The sequence below is a fragment of the Hydra vulgaris genome, chromosome 04 (genome assembly GCF_038396675.1).
Source record: "Hydra vulgaris chromosome 04, alternate assembly HydraT2T_AEP".
In the NCBI taxonomy this organism is placed as follows: Eukaryota; Metazoa; Cnidaria; class Hydrozoa; order Anthoathecata; family Hydridae; genus Hydra; species Hydra vulgaris.
In genome coordinates this window covers 7,447,607-7,470,198 of record NC_088923.1, presented here as the reverse complement: position 1 = coordinate 7,470,198, position 22,592 = coordinate 7,447,607, and the positions used below count along the sequence as shown (strand labels likewise).

At 29.6% G+C, this 22,592-nt stretch overlaps 1 protein-coding gene across 1 annotated transcript; it reads right to left on the bottom strand.

The window, feature by feature from the left end:
• Window positions 1-1,026: 1,026 nt before the first annotated feature.
• On the bottom strand, window positions 1,027-22,091 carry LOC136079539 (uncharacterized). The gene is made up of 2 exons (XM_065795347.1): window positions 21,944-22,091; window positions 1,027-2,926 (listed from the first exon to the last, which is right to left on the bottom strand). Exons 1-2 carry the CDS (start codon window positions 21,962-21,964, stop codon window positions 1,535-1,537), a joined length of 1,413 nt encoding a protein of 470 aa, XP_065651419.1. The 5' UTR covers window positions 21,965-22,091; the 3' UTR covers window positions 1,027-1,534.
• Between the last annotated feature and the right edge of the window lie 501 nt (window positions 22,092-22,592).

Genomic DNA, 22,592 nt, shown 5'->3' with positions numbered 1-22,592 from the left:
CTTTTAAATTAAAGGATTTTTAAAAATTATCATAGAAGCATTCGGACTTTCATTTGTCTGGTATTGACTACTTTTATGCCATTTGGATTAAAATATGTGGCATTTAAGATCTATAACATTTTCCACCTATATCCCATGTAGGATTTACCACATAAAACCCATGTGGGATTTACCATATGAAACCCACATGGGACGAAATAATAATCCCCATATGGTAAAAACCCACGCGTATCCCATATGAGATTTACCATATGGAATCCATGTGGGATTTACCATATGAAACCACACGTGGGACAAAATAATAATCCCCACATGGGTTACATATGGAAAAAATCCACCCGTATCCCATGTGCGCTTTTTCACTGTGTAACCGTTCACTGGAAAGAGAAGTTTTAATTTTGAAAAAATAAATAAAGATTGTCATAACTTTTTTATTCTATACTCTATTCCATTCTATCCGCTTTTACTCTACTCTCTAAAGATAACTTCATAAAAACACAAGTTTACATTTTTTCGTGTTATTGAAATTGAATGTGACGTCTTTTTCTGACAATCCTTACTCCCCGTGTCCCTTTTATCTCAACCCACTTCTTCCTCTTTTTTGTATAATATCCTTTATGGATGACACCTTCTGTAATTTTATACACAGCTTTTATAGCAGCAAATACTATAATGTAAAAAAACAGAGTTACAATAATAATTATTAAAATAACTCGTAATATTAATGACGTCATGTATCCTTTTGATTTATAGCGATGAAATTATAATGAAATAGCAAGGAAATGGCGTGTTTTTTTTTGATGTTAATTAATTTAAAAAATAACATTTTTACAGAAAAAAATTTTCCTGATAATTTTTAACTGTTTATAGAATTGGTCCTATTCTAATTAAAAAACAAAATTCTTTAGATGCTACGCACCGCTCAAGATGTCTGTTAGATTTAGTAAGTTGCTTAACTAGCCCCGCCCTCTTCCGCCCTATTCTTTGAGAAATATAATATAAAAACGTAAAAACAAAACGATGTAATTTGTTTTTTAAAGTTTATTCAAAATGCTACTAGTTTAATTGTTAAAAGAATTTGTTAAATGTGAATTTGTGTAAAATGTTAAGAATTTGTTACTTCCGTATTACGTTTAATAAATTTCAAACTAAATTGAAAATATCCAAATTTTCGAACAAAAACAATATTTTTTTCAACTAAATGTTTTCAATTTAGTTAAAAAACATTTAGTTGCCATTCTGTTTGGTTTTGCATACTAATTGTTTAATGCTTTAATATATATATAGACACACACACACACACACACACACACACACACACACACACACACACACACACACACACACACACACACACACAAACACACACACACACACACATGTATAAAAAATATAAGTTACTTTACACTAATTAAATAGGTTTAAAAAACACGTTCATGCAGTGATTCAAGTTCCAACTTTTAAATCTATTTAAGTAATTTAAGTTATTTTCATGTTATATCCAATAACAACACAACAAAAGCAACAGCAACACTTATATTAGTAGTTTTGGATTGATAAAATGTTTTTTTCTGCAATTAAACAGAATTGTAATAACTACCATAATTACCATGAACAATATTCCAAATACGGCGACATAATGAAAAATGAACGCGGAAAAAGAAAAAGCCATCAATGCTCCAGCAGTAAAGCATGAAGATCGAACACTGTCTACAAATGTCAGAACATTTGAATTTACCATTTTAGCAAACGTGCCTACAAAATACACATCTGTAATTATAGGTAAACCTACATAATTTGTCATAGAAACAATAATCATTAAAATGATTAAACCTTTGGTATTGGGAATATATGAAACAATAATGTAAACTGCGCTTAAGATGCAAAAACCTACTAAGCTTAAAATTGTTATTATCGCCATCTTTTCATCAGAAAACGGTCTATATATAATTCTTATCAACATGATTGCGCAGATTCCACTTACTCCAAAATACCAGATAATTATTTCCGTCAATGAACGGCTTATTCTCTCAATAATTATAAACGATAGCCAATCGTATGTGATTATGAAATAAAATGCTATAAAAAAGTTTGAAAACAAAACCAGTGCTGAATCAAAGCTAAAAAATAATACTTTTAAAATATTTATTACGCTATGTTGATTTGAATTTATTGGTTGAAGTAATGCTGGTTTAAGTACGGTTGTTGCTTCGTTTTCTCTGTCGTCTTCTAATAATGGTAGTACATCATCGATGTGTAATTCATTTATTTTATCAATTGAAGAAGTGTTTTTTTCTAGGGTTTTGTAATCAAGCTCTTTAGAAATATCATACACCATTTTCATTGAAAGAATCTCCATAATAAAACATAAAATACTCAAAAAAAGCGCATGAAAATTTGCGGATTGTAAATGCCAGTAACCTATAAAAAAATTTATACGGTAAAAAAAGAAGCTTATGACCGGGCCTAGCATGAACCCAAAATATAGCATCATTGATAAGATTGATAGCTTTGAATATATTTCATTTGGTTGGTAACAGCGAATTGTTTCGCTGTAAATAATAGATTTTAATGCTCCACCAAAGCCAGATAAAACTCTTCCTCCAATTAAAAATAACGGTGAAAAAGGAAGACTGTAAATCATATTCCCAGTAAGCATAAAGATGTTGCATATTAAAAACCAAGTATTGATGTTTCGACGTCTATCAACATATCTTCCAACAAACGGTGTTGTTACAGTTGATGCAAACATGTATGACACGGAAACCAGACCATAAATTAGTTGTTGATTATTTGCGATATTCATTTCATTTATATACGACCATAATGTTGCAAGAGTAAGACTCCATTCCATTCCGATAATAATCATTTGAATAGAAAACGCAACAAAAGTATATTTTCTTTTCTGCAACCATTTTTTGTGCTTCTGAAGTAAAGTTAAAGTTAATAACATAACAGTTTAGCAATAAGTATCATTTATTACTTATTTTTATACTGTATAAGTAATATTTATGAATTAATGAGTCAATTTTTTTTAAGTAATCCTTATAAAATACAACTTAAACATAAGAAATATTTATTTAAAAACATTTCATAATGGCATCAAATTGTAAATACTACCAAAACGAGGTAAAATAATATGCTTTGAATTATTAAACAAACCAAAAACCTTAAACTTTTTTGACTTTAAAGTATGTTTATTTATGCTATTTTAGAATAACGATAATGTTAAGATTTTTGAATTTGGATGTAATATTAGTTTTTTAAGCAGAATTATTTGATATTTAGGAAAAAATATTTTTCAGACATATAACAAATTTCAAACTTAGGTGTATATATGCTTTTACTAAATGAACATGATTTTTAAAAAGTTTTTGTGGTTGGAGCTTTGGAACAACATAATCCAAAATAATGTGCATCCCTTCTCCCCAATTTCTAGTTGTAAAGTTTTTCTTTATTATTATTTTAGGCAAAGATTATATGCACTCATAGATTTCGAATTTTATCATAAAAGATTTTAGTATAGTATATTGTATATATATATATATATATATATATATATATATATATATATATATATATATATATATATATATATATATATATATATATATATATATATATATATATATATGTATGTATGTATGTATGTATGTATGTATGTATATATTATTTATTTATGTACATAGTATTTGAAAATTATGACAATGTAAAGTTTAATACTTTTTAAAAAAAAAAAATTTTGAGAAGTTATAGTGATTTGCTGAATTAAGGTAACTCAGGAAAATAGAAACATTATCTTTGGCAAAATTTTAAAAAAGTAAATTTCTGGTTTATTTAATTACAAAATTTTTTTAGTTTTCTATAATGTATATAACAAATAAGTTTTTTCAACCAATATTGCCAAAACAATGATACAATTTTGAACTGGAAACTTTTTATTTCTGCTAGAAAGCTAGCAATATGCAATTTCCCTTGAAAACTGGCAATATGCACACGCCATATTAAAGGTAGCTGAATGCAGTTTTTGAATTATTTTTTGAGGTTAGACTTTAAATTCACTTAAAGTGACAACTAGTTTTTGAAACTTAAAAGGATTTTTAACTTTCAAAAGTGTTTAAGCTTTTAAAGTTTAGATAAAAATCATTTTAATGTATGTATATATATATATATATATATATATATATATATATATATATATATATATATATATATATATATATATATATATATATATATATATATATATATATATATATATATATATATATATATATATATATATATATATATATATATACATATATATATATATATATATATATATACATATATATATATACAGGGCCGGATTTATATATGTGGAGGCCCTGGGGATATATTTTGTGGAGGCCCACTCTACCTTAAAACCACAAAAAAGATAACTCTATATATTTTTAATAATAGTGATGTGCATTTCTTAAGCATCTTTAATTAACATAGTTGAACCATATAGTTAAATAAAACACTCTACCTTAAAAACAAAAAAAGGTAGCGTTCTTATTCATAATAATGTGATTATATGGAACTGTACATGCACAACAGATTGATCAAATATTTATATTTCACCAATAAACAAGCAAATAGTTAAACACAATTAACACGAAAAGTTGAAGATATCTGGAGAAGGGAAAAAGATGAATTGAAATTCTAATTACAGGCTCGGCACTTTACGAGACTTCATCTTTGCGAAGTCTTGAATCAATTGGTTAAAGTAAATCTCTCTGAGAATATCATGTTCAGTATTCATCAAAGTTAGAAAACTAAGCCGATCATGAGTCATTGTAGAACGGAGTCGATTCTTTATGAACTTCATTTTACTGAACGAACGTTCCCCAGAACAGTTTGTAATCATTAGGACCAAGTACATTCGTAACATTATCTCAACATTTGGAAATGTATCCACAACTTGCTTTTTCAGCAATAGTTTGTAAAGAAAATGTTCCCTCCCAATTTCATCATCTTCTTCAAGAAGAAATTCAGTGAAGAAAGCTGTAAACTGCACAAGCTCACTTCTAAGTGCTGGATCTAAATCATCCTTATATTTATTAACCAATTTTCTTGCAGCTGCTTCTATCTCATTGCACTCCAGTGAATCCAGTTTTCTCAAAAAATCGAAAAGAGAACAGGAATTCTCATATGCTTTTAAGCGTTGGTTCAAAGAGGTTTGATATTGATCTATTACAGGGAGAAAGTTCTGATTCCGAAATTTTTCAGTCTAGCTTCTCCTGATCCTCCATAATCTAATGGAGTGAGCCGCACGCTTTGATAGCGCTCGCGTGCTTTTACATATTTATCAGTTCCAGACATCTCCTTCCCTTTTTCCTCATAATCACAAAAATGCTCTCGTTTTTCACTCACAAAACACTGCAGAGACTTCAGTGTTGCTATGGCTGTGTTTAGATTGAGCTTGGGATCTTGTAGCATATGACTTGTAGCATTACTTCGAGCAAGAATGTTGTTCCAAAATGCAGCATTGATACCAGTTTCCAGTTTGCACATCTTGCCATGAAAACCGTTTGCCTCGGAACGTGCTTTAGGTGTTTCATTTTCATTCTCCGATATATTTTGAAGTGTATTGCAGATAGGATAATATCCAACGATGAGAGCTTTTACTGCATCGGATTGGCAGGACCATCGTGTTGTAGACACCCAAGTGCATAACGATTTGTGGAAGCTGCACTGTTAAAAATTTCCGTTAAAAAACGGAAAAATATTCAGATATTTCCACGGAAAGTATCCGTATGCCCATGTATGGATGTATGGATGTATTGTGTGCGGAAATTTTCAGTATTTGCAGCTCACTTTTCAAACACAGAGTTTTCCGTTGTATTAATAACTGCAGCTAAATGTAACATGTTCAACCGCCATTAGTGATGATTTTTAAAAGTTATTTTAGAGTATACATTTAGCTCCAACAGAAATTTACCGAAAACGTTATAATGCTTTTATCAAAAGTTAGATTTAACTATGTATATGATATTTGAAATATTCTTATTTTATATAATATAATATAGTAAAAATAGCATTTTTTTACTATATTTAGTATAGTCTTTTTACATTTTATATTTATATAGACTATACTTAATATATTCTTTTTATGACTTTTTATATAATATAATATAGTAAAGATGGTAATGTTGCAGAATAGTGGCGTAAAATAATTTTATTTTTTCGCTTGTTGTGAGACTTACTCAAAGTGGTGACTTTTTAATATAAATATACGGAATATTTTAATATCTTTTTTAGATTTTTTTTTAAAGTTTTTTTTTTCTATTATTTGATAGACTGCCTGCCCCAACCAAACCCTCCGTCGATGTAGTGGCACTTCTTTGTAACAGCAGGCTATAAGATAGTCGATGTAGCAGCACTTCCTTGTAGCAGCAGGCTATAAGATAGTCGATGTATGTAATGAAGCCAATTAATATTAGTCTATATTAAAAAGTCACCACTTTAAGCAAGTCTCACAACAAGCGAAAAAATGAAATTATTTTACGCCACTATTCTGCAACATTACCGTAAAAATAGCATTTTGTTACAATATTATGCTATACAAAAATTGTAAAATGTAATCTTTGTATAATATAATATAGTAACGAAATATTATTTTTACTATATTATATTATATAAACAGGAAAATCTAGGCCCCTTGTTAGCTAAAAAGAGGTTTGTGGAAGTAGAGAACAAAATCAATAGTAAAGTAATGTTAAAAACAATAAAGAGAAGCAACGTTAGCAGATGCTAATTTTGCAATTGGTTGTATTTATGGTTTTCATGAGAGGTCAGTAGTAATGGATAATCCAAGAAGAATTAAAAATAAGGACTCAGCTCAGTGTGAGGGTTGCCATTCTTTAATATATAAGAAAATGGTTATTAAATTCAAGAGCCAATTATTATTCTTATGGGCATACTTATCCTGCGAAAAAAGTCCCATAAGTAAGAGATGGTTAATGACATTGTTAAAAATTTTCCAAAAGCCTCTAGAGACTATCTACTGAGATAAGATATAAGATTTAAGAAACCAGCTATAATGGAGCTTAACTTCACACAGCAACTTTTTGAATTGACTATTTGCAATAATAAATAAACACTGTAAATAGCTATAACAGGTATAAAAAAGGTATGAGCCATGTAATAAAATGAGGCTTGACTCGGAACTAACTAAAAAGAGTAAAGTCTTTCTTACCTGCTTCAATCCTGGAGGATACACATGAGAAGCAATTATCAGCGGAGAGGTGTTATACTTTAGCCCAAAGACTTTGACATAAAAATCACATAGTAAGTAGTGTTATTATAAGGTGAGTCCAAAGAAGAGGTACGAGATGAAAGGTTTATAGAGGTAATTGTATGGTTGGAACCATCTAAAAGAAAACTAGGAGAAACCGAACATAAGTTTGAGTTACAAACAAAACGCAAATCAAGGAGTGAAGTTAGGCGATTCGAAGTGTCTGTAAAACAAGTCACAAAGTCTTTTTTTGAGTAAGAGATTACGAAATACAAAGTTTATGAGCTTTAGACTCGGCAGGGTCAGTGGTGTTAGCCAAGCCACTCAGTGTGATGAGCATTATACATGGGCATCGTTTAAGTTAAAAAAGAAGTTGACTCGTTCATAAATAGAACATAGCATCCAAAGCAATAAGCTAAACAGTTATCACAGTGCTGCTAATTAACCAAAAATCATAACTTAGGGATCCTCATGTGATCTCGATAATGCACAACAGTACCACTAACAGATAAACTATCATTACGCTACATAGCACTGTTAATATTATAGTATTTTACAGCTGTTAATGGAATCAGCCTCTTCAAGAGCCACCACAGAGTTCAGGAAATAATACTACCAGATGGCTTTAGAGTCATTAAACTGAGTCTTAGAGCTGTACCCTCATTAGGGGACTACAGGAAGAGTTCATAATTACTATCAAGAAGGCACAAGTAACAATCTTTAAGTGGAGTCTAGAAAAGCATTTATCATCCTAGACAGGAACAATGTAAAATAAATTTACATCTTTGCCTGTAAAATTTAAACATATTTTACAAGGCAGAAGAGCATGGGACAGATATTATTGGGTTTCATTATATCAGTTGCATGGTAATCGTGATGATCTTGAACTGACCTTACCTGATCTGAAGTAGTTGAAAAAAATTACTTTTTGTAAGCAGTACTTAAAAACTTAAAACAAGATACATTGAAAATTTATAAATTAAAACGTTACATTTAACAAAATAATAGAAATTAAGGTGAGCATCAGTTTTATGGTAGGAGACATTATTTGGTAACTCAGCTCACACTATACCAGAGAGTATAGTATAGTAACTTATAGGTGAGCAAACACCGTGCTAGAACTGACGTTATACCAGAGATTATAGTATAGTAACTTATGGGTGAGCAAACACCGTTCTAGAGGTTAACACAGAACACAAACATACACATATTGTAAACTACAGGTAATCTTACACAGTAACTTAGACACCTTCAAATATATAGAAAAGACAATCGCTACAAACATAACACGTACTGATGACAGGAAGTCACTTTTTCTCGCCTTTGCTTAGAAAGCAAATAAATTTAAGGCAGCAGGAGATAGAACAGGTTTCACTGGATTACATGTTTCTAGTAGTAGAGTGATCACGATGACTATACGCGTGACCTGAAACATAAAAGTATTTCCAAATTTTTGCAAGTTTTGAGTCTGTTCTAATTTGCGCCATATTTGAACCATTTTAAACAACAAACAGACTGATTTTTTAAGTGTAACATGAGTTTTTTATGTGCAACATGAGTTTTTCTAGCATTATAAAAATATACTTTGACATCTGATTAAAAAAAAAAACTCTTGATTGTAAATGGAGAAAACTATTATAACAGTTTTTAAAAATTCTTTAAAACAAACTCTTGATTGTAAATGGAGAAAACTATTTTAATGGTATTTTAAAATTTTTTTGTATGCTTTTATGTACTTGTGAATAGAATTATTAAAAAAAGATTTTTAACTGATATGTAGCTATGCATAGTTATAGCCACACATGGACTTCATCAATGTTATACCTTATAAAGGAGTGTTAATATATAGTTAATATATGCTTTCTACAAGTGTGCTAGGTAACACTTTCACGCACAAATATAGTGTGGCATTTGTTCTTTTTTATTTTAGTTTTCAGTGGTATAAGCATTTAAGCCACACAAGTACCATACCAATGTCATCACACAAACAAGAGTGGTAAGCACATGACTTGCATATACTTCCCACTTATGTTCCATATGAGTTATTATAGCCACGTATCTGATAAAGAAGAGTGGTACATATATAATCAATGTGCAGTTTTTATATATGTTCAACATTAAAATTTCTATCCTTCGTTTTCAGGTAATAGTCTGTTACTTTTTGCTTCAAAAATGATTCCAGTCAGAGGCGGACTGACAAGCTAAATTTAAGAGATTTAACTCCCTGGGTTGGTGAAAAATATTTTCTAATTTAGGAAGACCGTGTCAAGATAAAGAGCGGAACAAGATGAAGAATGTTAACAATAAATTTGTGGCAGCATTAATTGGACACTGCTGACTCTCCTATAGGCTGTTCATTAAAAAATTATATAGAGATGCTGAATTCGCCATTTTTGTATTAGTAGTGAAGCTTTTTTTAATTACAGTGCCACGATATAAATTTTTATACATGTGTAAATAATCTCTGCTACAGATAGAGCTATTTCATTTCTCTTTAACAACTGCTACAGATATGGCTCTTTAATATTTCTCTTTAACATTTATAAGTAACTTGGTTTAAGTACTAACTAAAAGAAATAGTAATTAATAGCCTTCTTTTATGGCAAGGAAAACGAATATTTAAAGATGCAGGCCGGGGCAAGATGATGGGGGCAAGTTAGCAAGCTTGTCATCTTGCCCCGGGTTTTGGAATTCATTAAACTAACCATGATTATGTTTCAGATGTTCCTGTAAAAAAAATGAAAATGTGAAGATAAATTCTGAACAGATTTTAAGAAAATTGTTACATTGAGTCTTGTAATTAATTGACCTAACCTAAGTTTGACTTTGGAACATGTTTACTAGTTTCTTATAAACAAGTAAAACCTTTAATTAAATTCATTTTGAAAAAGTTTAACTGGCTTGCCCGTCAGATTTGATTAATTTAAACTATAGTAAAAAAAGTATAACAACAAAAATTAGTTTATCATTATTATTTGTCTAAAAATTAATTTACCTCTATTATATTTTTAAAGTTTTATCGTTTACTCACATTTACATTGATATCTTATATATAGGGTTCTCATACCACCATATTCCCCCAGAGATATTCGGATTTTAAGGCCAAAAATAAGGTTCTGGAGAATTTCAGAGAAAATTAAGAAACCTCTCTTATCGTAGGTTTCTACAAAAATGTTCTATTAATCACTTAAATTATTTCATAAATGAAAAAATATTGTTACATTGCAATCATTGTTATCCATAACTTGATTTTTTGAAAAAGTGATTTATGCCACTTTCAAAATATACAGCTTTTATATAGAATTGAGAACAAAAAAAAATTATTAAATGTAAAATCATCTTAGACACCAATTTATTGCTAAAACAACACGCATTCTTCTCTCTCAATTGCATAAAATTTAAAAATGCGCGCGCATCCAAACTCGCGAACACGAGGACCATGAACGTTAAGCTTTGAGGTTAAAAAGTATTTGAGTTGCTACTACAAATGAAGTTATTCCTTGAAATAATGTTTTAACGTTTAGCTAAAAAGGTCAAAGGTTTTGCATGTTAGTAAATGTTAAACCATTGGTATCACAATTCTAAGATTGTTATTATTAAAAGATATTTTAATCAAAGTGCATTACATTTAGATCATTTTTTTTGTTGTTGTTGTAAATACCATTTAACACCTTTAAAAAATGATATTGTATATGGTATTGTAGGCCTAATTAGGGGTCATCTATAAATGATATCAGTGTTTTACTAAATTTTTTGACTCCCCCTCCCCCCTTTGTCAAACTCAATTTTTCATATAACGGGGGGTTGGCAAAAATTTGTCAATTTTTGGCCAACCCCCCATTATATATGATTTCAGTTTTTGTGTACTCTCCCCCTAAAAAATAATAAAAATGCTTAAAAACCATTGATTTTTTTTCTGACTAAATTATACATCAATAGAATAGAAGATCTCATCAAATTATATTATATAATAGTCGATATCTCATTAAATAATCAACTAAGCAAATAGTATTATATATCTTTAATATAATCTTCCAATGGATTGTTGAAGTGATCATCGATTGAAACAATAGGTAGTAAATGCTCTGCGCGCTCTAAAAGGATATCGTATTCTTGAGGTACAATCAAATACGTTGCATCAACTTTATTTTCATCTAACTATTTAGCAGTTTTCGAACTCTTCGGCAAGGCGATGACTGCTAAAAAATTCTGTCTGACGCTTTGCAGCAATACAAACCGGTTGGACCCTTTTGATTAAAGAGATTATTATAGCAGAAGAACGGATAGAAGCGTGCTTTTTCAAAATAGCTTGAGAGGCAAAGTAGATATTGCACTTTTTACAGCTAGACTGAATTGATGGACAAAATGCATCATACGGCAAAATTGCAAATCCTTTGGCAGTACGAGGAAGAATACTTTCAATGTTTGATGCGATGAGCATAAAGACGGATGATGGAAACAATTCTTTTGCTCCTTCTGAGACATCTCCTGCTTTGAGCCCGTTTCTCATTTGGTTGACAGGGACAGGTGGCGGGAGAAATCTTGCTCTAATTAGAGTAAAGTAAGAGCTTCGAATAGCCCGACAACAAGAACGATTTTCACATTTCACAATTTGAGTAAAATATTGACTTGTATAAAGACGATCGGCAATCCAAAGTTGATCTTGTAATAAAAGGCTCCTTGACTCTAGCTATGATTTGTCTGGATCAATATACTCTGCAATAGTTGGATAACCTTCAAATTGTAGATCAGACCAAATATCCGCCAAAGCCTGTCCAGCAAAACCAAAGTTCTGTTTTTCTAAATTTTCATCTATTGTCCTACCTGATTTAAAAAGATATGTTGGTTATTATAGGTTAAAAATTATATTAATATTTTTACAAATTAACTTTTCTCAATTTAATTACCTTGAGAATCAAGATGAGTTCCGTAATGCTAGTGCGGAAAAATCACCCCAGATAATTCTTTACTTAGAGGTGCTATTCGTCGCTCAGCTCTGTTGAATGGATTGCGGCCTGGAGCATTCGTCATGATGAAAAGAGCGTCAAGGTTATTCTTCAACAAATGGTGAATCCTGATTTCAATTACTTTCTGGTATTTTGGATTTTCGTCGGGTTCTCCATCGACACTAAACACAACGATAGGCTTAACCATATTAGTTTGAGGATCTCTGGTAATAGAGTCGAATTCTTTGATATCCAAGAACCGCTGAAAGGCAAATCCATGAGTGAAGGTTGAGGATGCGTGTTTTCCTTATCGAACAGCAATGTTGGTAGGTCCAGAATAAGTAACAGCATCTGTTTTTCCGAGACCATCTTTTTTGATTGTAATTCCAGCGTATACAGATGGTATAAGCTTGTGTTTAGCAGCCACGACCAAGTCGTGGTCTAAGAGAGTTACCCGGTACTCCAAATGCATCAACAACGGCGCCTGTTTTTTGGCTGCTGTGGTTCCAATTGGCACTCTAGCCTTGTCGTCTTGGCTAATGAAACACACTTCATCTGGCCCTAAAATAGGACAAACTTCTTTCACATATTTTATATTTGAACTGCAAAAGAGTCCGTCAACATGTTTTAAATGAGATTCATTCTGAGGACTGATCAATCTAACAGGGACTGTTTTGACGTGCCTTTTGCCTTCTAATGTTTCGTAACTTTTCGGAAGTAGACGAGTATAGAGGGCGCTCTTGCTGATTGCAAATCCAATTTTGTTCATCTCGGATGTCAATTCGAAGAACCTCTGACCGACTTCTTTCATCAGCGGACAAACCATGGAGTGCAATATCCATAATTGCTTTCAAAAGAAGAGGTTGATCTACTTCTAATGACGGTCGACCAGGTTTTTTTCTGATTTTTAGTTTTTCTTTGACTTCTGGATGCTCCAAGCAGATTTCCTCCATTCTAGCTTTTTTCACTTCTCTAGTTTTCTTTTGTTGAGCTTGATCATACTCTTTTTTTGGCCAGTTTTTTACATAGATGAGCTAGTTTCTTCTTTTTCTTTTTCAAATTATCCTCTTCAGCTTCAGCAATAAATCCACTTCTTTTTTTTTAGTTTTCAGTCTAGCAAATTCACAATTTAAAGCTGCAATCTCAGAATTGAGTCTATCTTGAGCCACTGTTCTTGCATTTTTTTGATTTTTCGTGGTCAACAAACTCAAAGGTAATGCACTTTGTTGATCATCAATAACATATCGCTCATTGGTGGGCACAACAAACTGTGAGGAATTCTTGTCAAATTCAAGTGGAGTATACGTGGGGGCAGACAGTTTTGGAGTATTGGCCCAAAATGATTTTGCCCTTGAACTTCATTGCCTTTTCATTAAATAAATTGATTAAATACATTACTCTTGATTCAAGATCCTTATGCACCGGTTTCTCTTCTTTTAATGAGTTCTTTATACTATGGACTTCTTTCTGAATATTAGCCTTTTTTTTATCGGGATGAGCATTACCATACGAGACCATCAATAAGTTAACTAACGCGGTTTTATCCATACTTTAATATTGATTTATTAGAATTGTTTACATCATAATCAGAATAATGATTTTGCTCATCGTTAGCGCAAGCTTTTTAAAAAAGTTTCTTCAACCCGCTAGGGAGAAATTAGCGTTTCAAATTTTCAATAGAATTTATGTGTTTGCATCGCATCACGTTTTACAATCAACTAGAGAGCAATTAGAGTTTCGTATTTAAAATAACGACAACTTAATTTCAAAAAGTGACAAATTTATGAGTTTATTTTTATGAGTTTACTTTGAATCACATTTTATAATCCGCTAGGGAGCGAATAACAATTGTTAATTTTATATACAAAGAGTTAATGTTTCTAACATAATTTGATTTGCAGTCAAATGGTAATATATTAATGAAATGATAGTAATTTTTATTTTACGTTAGTAGTTGTTATTTATTTAATGTCTCTGGTAAACTTATTATATTAATTTATAATATTATATTATAAATAACTTAATAAAATATCATATCAAATTCCCGCATTTAATATTAATTTCCCCACAAACAAAACATCATTTCTATACCATTTAGTAGATGTAAATACTGTTAAAATCTGCTCATTAGAACTAAAAAAATAATTTAAATTGACATCATTTTGGCCTCAACACCCCCCTCCCCATTGCCAATTAGTGTCAAACTTTCCAGCACTCCATCTCCCCCTCCCTCCCTTATATTTACTGACGTCGTTTATGGATGACCCATTAGTTGTTAATAAATCTTTTCCCGGATGTTTCCAATTTAAAATATCCCCCAGTGATTAAGCAATACACGGATTTATAGTTTCAGTTACGTTTTGCAAATTTCTCAAAATTGTTCAGAAAAGTAAAAATTTCAAAAACTTGAGAAGATTTGAGAAAAAATTTGAGAATCAGAATATGACATATTGATACTACCTTGATATAAAATCTTTAATATTAAATTTTTTTAACGCTAAATATCTTTTCTAACCAAATTTATCATTAACTTAACATCGAAATATTTATCTTACTAAAAAATTTTGTGTTTTTGTAAAGCAAAAATAAAACAAGCAATTAAAAATTAGATGAGGCTATTAAAAATAGAAACAAAAGAAAGCTAATAATAATAATGACGACAGACCTTGATGTTTAACATTCAGACCTTTTTTTTTTCTTGTTTTTTTTTGTTTGTTTTTTATTAAATGTTGTTTTGTTTTAGGGACTAAAAATATCACTTTAACGCAACAAAACACAAAAAATGTTTCAAATCTGTTGCGTCTACAAAAACGATCCAGTTATTTTTACAGTCTAAAAAAGACAGCCTACTTTAGGAAAAACTTCATGCTGATGAAGGTACATTGGCATTTCATACAGTCAGTCATTACCAGTCTTTCAACTCAATATATTAGGTCAATATATTGCACAAAACTGTGCAATTTACTGTCATAAACCAACGAATGACAATATCCTGACTTAAAAAATGTCAAAGAACTCACATGTGCATGAACAAAATCAGAAGCTGTAACTCAGCAAATTTCAAATATGGATCAAAAATGAATTGCTTTGCTGGGGATAACATTAACACTAACATTGTAGGTAACAACAGGCGCCAGAGCACTTATGTGTATATCTTTCTGAAAAGAGTCCTCAACCCTAAGATGTTGAAATCTAGATGCCCTGTTCATGTTTTGCACAACTGTATCCAAAATTTTTTGTTAATTTCTTTAATCCTTCTATATAGTTCTTGCTCAATTCTTACAAATGAATGGTCCGATGAAAGTGGTATTGCATTCAAAATAATTTAGCAAAATTTTATTAAACAGATAGTTATATCTTATCTATGTCTATACAACATAACCTTACATTACTTTAAAAATCTTGATAATGGCTAGGGGCGTACCGGATTGGAAATTTTGAATTCAGGTCGGAACCGGATTTGCCGGAGTTGTTAATAAAATTCCGGCCGGAAAAAGAATTATATTAAAGTAATATTTTACCTTCAAATTTTAAAGTGACAGCCTGTAATTCAGCATCGTCGCTACATAATCTATATTTATAATCTATAATATATATATATATATATATATATATATATATATATATATATATATATATATATATATATATATATATATATATATATATATATATATATATATATATATATATATAACCTATTTCATTAATTTGATTCTTGTTTTATTTAAATCTAATATGCTGGTTTTATTTGTTTCTTATAACTTTATTTATTGAAAGTTTTAACTTGCATAATAATTGTTTTTGAAATTATTTCTTTGTTTTCTATTTTTCCACTTAGGTTAAATTTGTAATATTTACAGTATTAGGCATGATATATTTTTTAGCTATTAAAAATCTAAGTAACATTTAGAATGAGACTATTCTCAGAGGCAGGTAACATTTTTGATGAAAAAAGAGCTAGTTTGCAGCCAAAAAACTGGATAACAACTTTTTTTGCACTACAATATCCCTGAACTTTTAGAAATCCCAACATTATTGATTACTGCGAATGAAATTACTTTGTGCTTGTTTGAAATTTTGTATTTTTTATCTAGGTTTAAGAAGAGCTATCGCTTCATTGCCCTTTTTGTATACATCTTTTGACAGCTTGAATGTGACAATGCCAGTTTGGTTTGATCATTTGATCAATCAATAAGATCTTTGAGAAAAATTGCTTTAGTATTGATATCTGGTGTCGTTCCTGGTCTAACATATAGGTCTCCTTTTTGTATATTTTCATCAACAATTTTTTTTCAAATACAATTACAATTAATTGCAATTAATTCAGATGTCATTGAAGTATAGTGCTGATGCAAATTTATATTAAATTCTTAATTATTGCCCTCTAACCAAAATTTTATTTTTATATAAAAAGTTCTATTGGCTGCATTCCACTTTTCCGCAAATTTAGCGGATATGGTTGTAATTTTTAATTGTATTTTTTTTTTTTTAAATCACAGGAGGACAATGATCTTTTAATTTAATTTACACAGTCTGCGTTGCATGTTTTTAAAAAAAGGTAAATGGGGCATTCCACATCAAGTGGAACCACCCATCTGACATCACCGACTCGGATTTTGATGAAAATTGGCTCACATGTTGGGCATATGGACAGAAGAAAATCATGTAAATTTTTTTGACTTAAGTCAATTATTTTCTGAGATATGACCTTTCAAAGTTTTGACCTTTTCACTTGACCTTGGTTATTTAAAACGTCATAACTTTTTTGTTATTATACTTAGGAAGTTGATTTTGGTGGCAAAAAGAAGCTCTTGCATAGACGAACAACTTTGTGTCTATACAAAAAAGTGATAAATTCAATAAAAAAAAAGTTATTGATCATTTGGTCATTTGACCTTTGACCCGATGGTCGATGGCCAAGGTCAAAAGTCATAATTTTTTTTATACAGATTGCTTTTTTTATTGTGGATGTCTCATGAAAAAATCTTTTTGGGATTCCCATAAACAGCTTTGGGAATAATATTAAAGTACAAGTAGGTTCTTAAAATTTAATATTTAAATACCTTAAAATTATACAGTATTTTAAGGTAACTTATTGAATGTAGGCCCTAGGTTATATAATAGCTACCATATACCAATAAACTATGATTTGGTGATACTTGGCCCATATATATATGTATATATGTATATATATATATATATATATATATATATATATATATATATATATATATATATATATATATATATATATATATATATATATATATATATATATATATATATATATATAGTTGAAAAGTAACAAAAATGCTTTATTTAGCAGTTTTAACTACATAGCAGTACAGTACTGAATGCAGTATAATATTTACACCATTACTATTGCAATACATATTTGCTAATAATAAATTTAAAAAGCTATAATAGTTAACGATGATGCAAGTTAAGTGCTTTGGTTGCTACTTCAGACTCTTTAGAAGTAATGAAGTATGACCAACCAGTTGTAGTTTTGGGTTCGACTGCTAGCAAAAGATCATTCAAATCAACGGTAAAAATATCTGGAAGGAGAGATCATTCAAATCAACTGGTAAAAATATCTCTAAAGGAGAAAAGTTGACTTGGACCAAGAGGGTGAAGAAAGTTCATGGTTACTTCTCTTTTTTCTGGATTGCTTTCTAACACACAACCTATCCACCAATGTTCATCATATTCTACAACCATATAACCAGTAATTGAACTGAAGTTGAGCTGGCAAACATTCTGTGATGTAATTTTTTCAATTCTAGACACAGAACTGGAACTATAATCTTGTACTTGAAGTTCATTCGTGGATAATGGTTTAAAGCAATGAAGTTTTTGGGTACCAGGAATCGTTTTAGCATTCGAAAATCTTTCCTTTAATATTGTGGATTCGATTTGCCAATCATTTGCAGTGAGGTATTCGAAGGAAGTTCCATGGATATTTTTTTTAGCAAAAGTATATAATTGATAAGTGGTCATTATTTGTTCATTGTACGGACGTTGTAAGCTTGCTTTTGCTGCTTCACGTTTAACAGTTCCTCCAACTCCATCACAAGGACCCTTATCATGACTTGTGGCAAAGAAATACCATTTGGCTGGAATACCAAAATCCTCTTTGTGATAGCACAGATTTATGAAATTCTTGCAGTTTTTGTATCGTGCTGCACAGCCATCACTAAAATATGTTATTTTTAATACCTCAAATTTCAATTTTAAAAAATTAATTAGTTTACGCTGAAAAAGATGAACTGCAATTGTGTCATGAGTATTACATTCCAAAAACAGCACATAAGTTCCATGACATAAATTTCCTTCATATTTATAATAAAAAACAAAAGAATGTAAAGTTGCTTGATTATTTGTCCAATGATATCCCTGTGCTGCATCTTGTATAATAAATGCATAATTTTATGAAAAATCACCGATAACCAGAAGTTCTCCATCTGATAAATTGTTTTTCTTCCAGTCTAAACATTTTGCCTGCTTTTGAGCAATAAAATCATGCCTAGTAAGTGTTTTCAAACTCCCTAAAAATCTTTCAATAAATTCATCAGTGGACTGTATAAAGGTTTGAAGCTGGGACCTATTTATTGTGGTCCACTGTTTATACTCAATTTCTTCAACTCCTTTAATTTCAATCAATTCAATGGAAATGAATTGATAACTTTAATCTAAATATAAATAGCTTTAAGCCTAATATAATTTAATACTGACTTAATACGTATTTATAGTACTAGTAATTAAATTACAACCTAGAAAATAAAAGAAAAAAAAAGGAAATAGTTAATAATATATATTTACAATAGACTATTTACAGATAATGACCTCAAAATATCGCATTTGTGCGGCCGATAAATATTAAATTTTTAGAACCTACTTATACTTTAATATTATTCCCAAAGCTGTTTATAGGAATCCCAAAAAGACTTTTTAATGGGATATCCACAATAAAAAAAGAATGGAATGCCCCAAATAGTAAATTTCGGCATTCCGGCCTTAAAATTAGTAAGTCCGGCCGAAACCGGAATGACCTAAAAGTTACAAATTCCGGTCGGAATTCCCTAATGATGGCTCAAGCTCTGGTTATTTGCATAACATGCATAAGGAAAAACTAAACCCTAAAAAAACTACTAAACTTTTCAGTTGCTTATTTTGTTGTTTTAAGCTTTTAAATAAATTTAATATTCATTCGATCGCATTGATCAACTTATACTTGGCGTACGAATACATTCTAACTTTGTCTTTTAATTAGGTTAATGAGCTAAAAAAGAATTAAAATAGAATGCGTTAATAAATTAGCAAATACAATTAGAGGCGTTTATGTTGATGAAGGTGGAATTAAAAGCTGTTGGAAGAAGTTAACTCTAACGATATATTGGAACATATGAAGCAAAGTTCTTCTTTCAATGTTAAAATTATAAAAATATAAAAAATGTTAAATTTTTTTTTAATACAAACTAACCCAGTTATTCTTGTTATACAAACCTGCTGTAAATATAAAGGTATAGTTTTTTGTTGGTTTTTTTTTGACTCAATACGTTTTAAAGCACGTTTAGAAAACGTTGCTTACTAAATTCCCTCCTGATATTAACCAGTTATCAAATATATAGATGAGTTAAAATTGCTGTTAGTTTTTTATAACTTTTAAAAGAACATAAAAGATTTTCAGAGAGCCAATATATTTATTGATACAATTTAGTCTATTAAAAAACGTATATCTTTATATTTGAATCTCCTTGGGCCAAACCCACCCTAGTCTGCCTTTGTTTCCAGTTGTACTGAATAGGCAAATGCCTTTAGCGAGTGAAGGAGGTGCGCACAAACTTTCTATAATATATTTAAAAAATCTTACTCGTAAAAAACCCTAATATTTAAAAAAATTACAGGGTAGAGATTTGATTTTTTAAACAGAAAATTTTTTTATATTTTCAATTGATAGTTGATGGCAAGCTATGTGCAGTCCAATATCAAAACAAAATCATCGCCTTTATTAGAAGAAATGTGGTAGCATGTGACTTGCCATTTATAATGTGACAAACGGCAATTAAAATCATCAAATGCAACAACAACAATAAAAAAAAGGAATTTTTTTCTTTTAACAAATTTACCCCCAACAAAAAGGCTGCAAGGAATCAAAAACTTTTTTGGAAGTCAACTGAAAGCGAAAAAGAGAGCAGAAAAGCAAAATAGCGGTTGAAAAATTTTTTAAAAAACTGCTAATTGTAAACGTCAAGTTTAAAAATTAATCAATATTTATAAATGAAATTAAAAATTTTAGTTATATGAATTTTTTGTTCATGCCAATTTTTTTTTTATTTTTGACAGTTTGGGTTTTTTTCTTGGATTTAGATTATTTTTTTTCCCTCTGTTATGTTTTCAAAGTTTTATAAGGCATTCTCATTTGTACCAATTTGTTAAAAAAATGCTGCATATATCCACTCTCGTTAATTTCTTCTTTGAAATGGCTTTTTTTGAAGTTAAAAACCTAGAAACAAATTGCGTAATCTGTCTAAATGTAATTAACTGCCTCATGCATCAGCGTTGTCAACTTCTTTTGCTTGTTGTAAATGAGACTCTAAATGAAAGCACTAGGACTATCAATTGAAAGTTTTGGTTGTTGTCAATGGTTACTGAAACTTTTGGTATACATATTATGATTCTTTCTTCAACTAACTTAATTGTAAAGGTGAATCAACCACCGTTGCAATTTACAGATCAAAATTTTTCTTGGATTTCTGAAAACGGCTGAGAAAGTTATTTTTAAGTTTAAATCTCTCAAGCATATAGTATGTTGAGATCCATCTGGTTGAGACAATTTAAGTTTTACTCTGGTTTTTTAACTGTTTTGAAATTTCCTTTAGCTTTTTTAGAGCACTGGATGAGTGGTGAAAAATGTTCGAAAAACAACAACTGATCTACTTGACTTGTTCTCTGAAGATAATATTTTGAGAACGAATCTGAGAATATAGCATACTAGATGTAAAGTATGTATAAAGCATATTAGATGTTTATTTTCCGAATGTGACTCTTTATTGACAGATATAAAAATAGTTGCATTATTAGTTAACAATACATGATCCTTTTTATGGAGATTTTCCTAATTTCTAAGCTTCATTAAAAAAATCTTGCTCATATTATTTGTCTTCTTTGAGATTCAAAGAAATGTGTAACATATCTAGTTTCATACTTCGGTTATTATTAAGTTTAATGTTAAAGATATTTTTTTGTTGAACTTTTTTTGTTGGTATACCTTATAATTATACTTTAATAAACAATGAATTGAGCATGGATATTCAAAGATTAACATCAAAGAAAGTGCGATCAGTGCTTGATCAATTAATTGTTTGCTTGATTTTTTTAAAACTTGCTTTATAGTTTTAATATTTTTTTAGTTGTATTTGCTATTTTTATATATTTAAATCTTTTATTATATTAATATGAATTTTTATATTAATATAAATTTTTTCAGGATATAATTGAAGTGGTATCAAACATTTTATTTAAAATTGGTTTTATATTATTAGAAAATTGCTAGTTGATTTATTTAAGATTAACTTTAGATGGTTCGAAAAACATTTTTATTTTAAAAGTTTTTTAGGAGGTATAAGGAACCTAAATATTTGTAGGATTCAAACTACAAAGCAACTGGATGCAAATGTTTTTAACGGTGTCTTTTATGAGACTAAAATGAATAACGAAAAGTTCTTACATCCTCATTGTTAGCTTCCATTCTAAAGCAGTTGCAGTGTTACAATTTTCTTGAAACGACTTTTTAACTGCAAATACCTGTTCCAAAATAATTTATGAAAATAGTTCAAGCATTTCTTTTATAATCTTTATTAGCTATTGCATTGTTAATTCTATCCAATAGGACCACACAATTATGGCATTGTTAATTTTATCCATTAGGACGAGACAATAAAGTATTAAAGATTTTAATGATAGGATTTCTAAAAAATGTATAAACTCTTGAATCGAACAGTTTACGATCATTTAATTTAATACAATTTTGAAAATTTAATTCAACTCCTATATTTCTTTTAACAAAAGATGTAATTAAATAAAAATCCGAATAAAGTACTATAATTAAATACGTCAAATTATTACGTTATTGCGGTATTTAAAAAGCTTTATTTGAAAAACAACTTTTTATATACTAAATAAAAGTTAATCTAATATTTTCGTATTATTAAAAGCCTAATAAAACATTTGAATATGAAAATCTAAAAAACTAGTAAACAAATTTAAGTATAATAAATAAAATTTGTTATTAAAACAAAAACAAAAAACGATTTCTTTATTTAATTCTCTACATTTTTAATTTAAGATTGACATTTAGAAATGGATATTTGTTCTAC

Coding starts and splice junctions, on each gene's coding strand:
- LOC136079539 (XM_065795347.1), bottom strand. CDS start 21,964: ATGGAAGCTAACAATGAGGAT. Junction 2,927..21,943: donor TGGAAGCTAACAATGAGGAT/GTAAGAACTTTT, acceptor ACTTTACTTCAG/AAGCACAAAAAATGGTTGCA.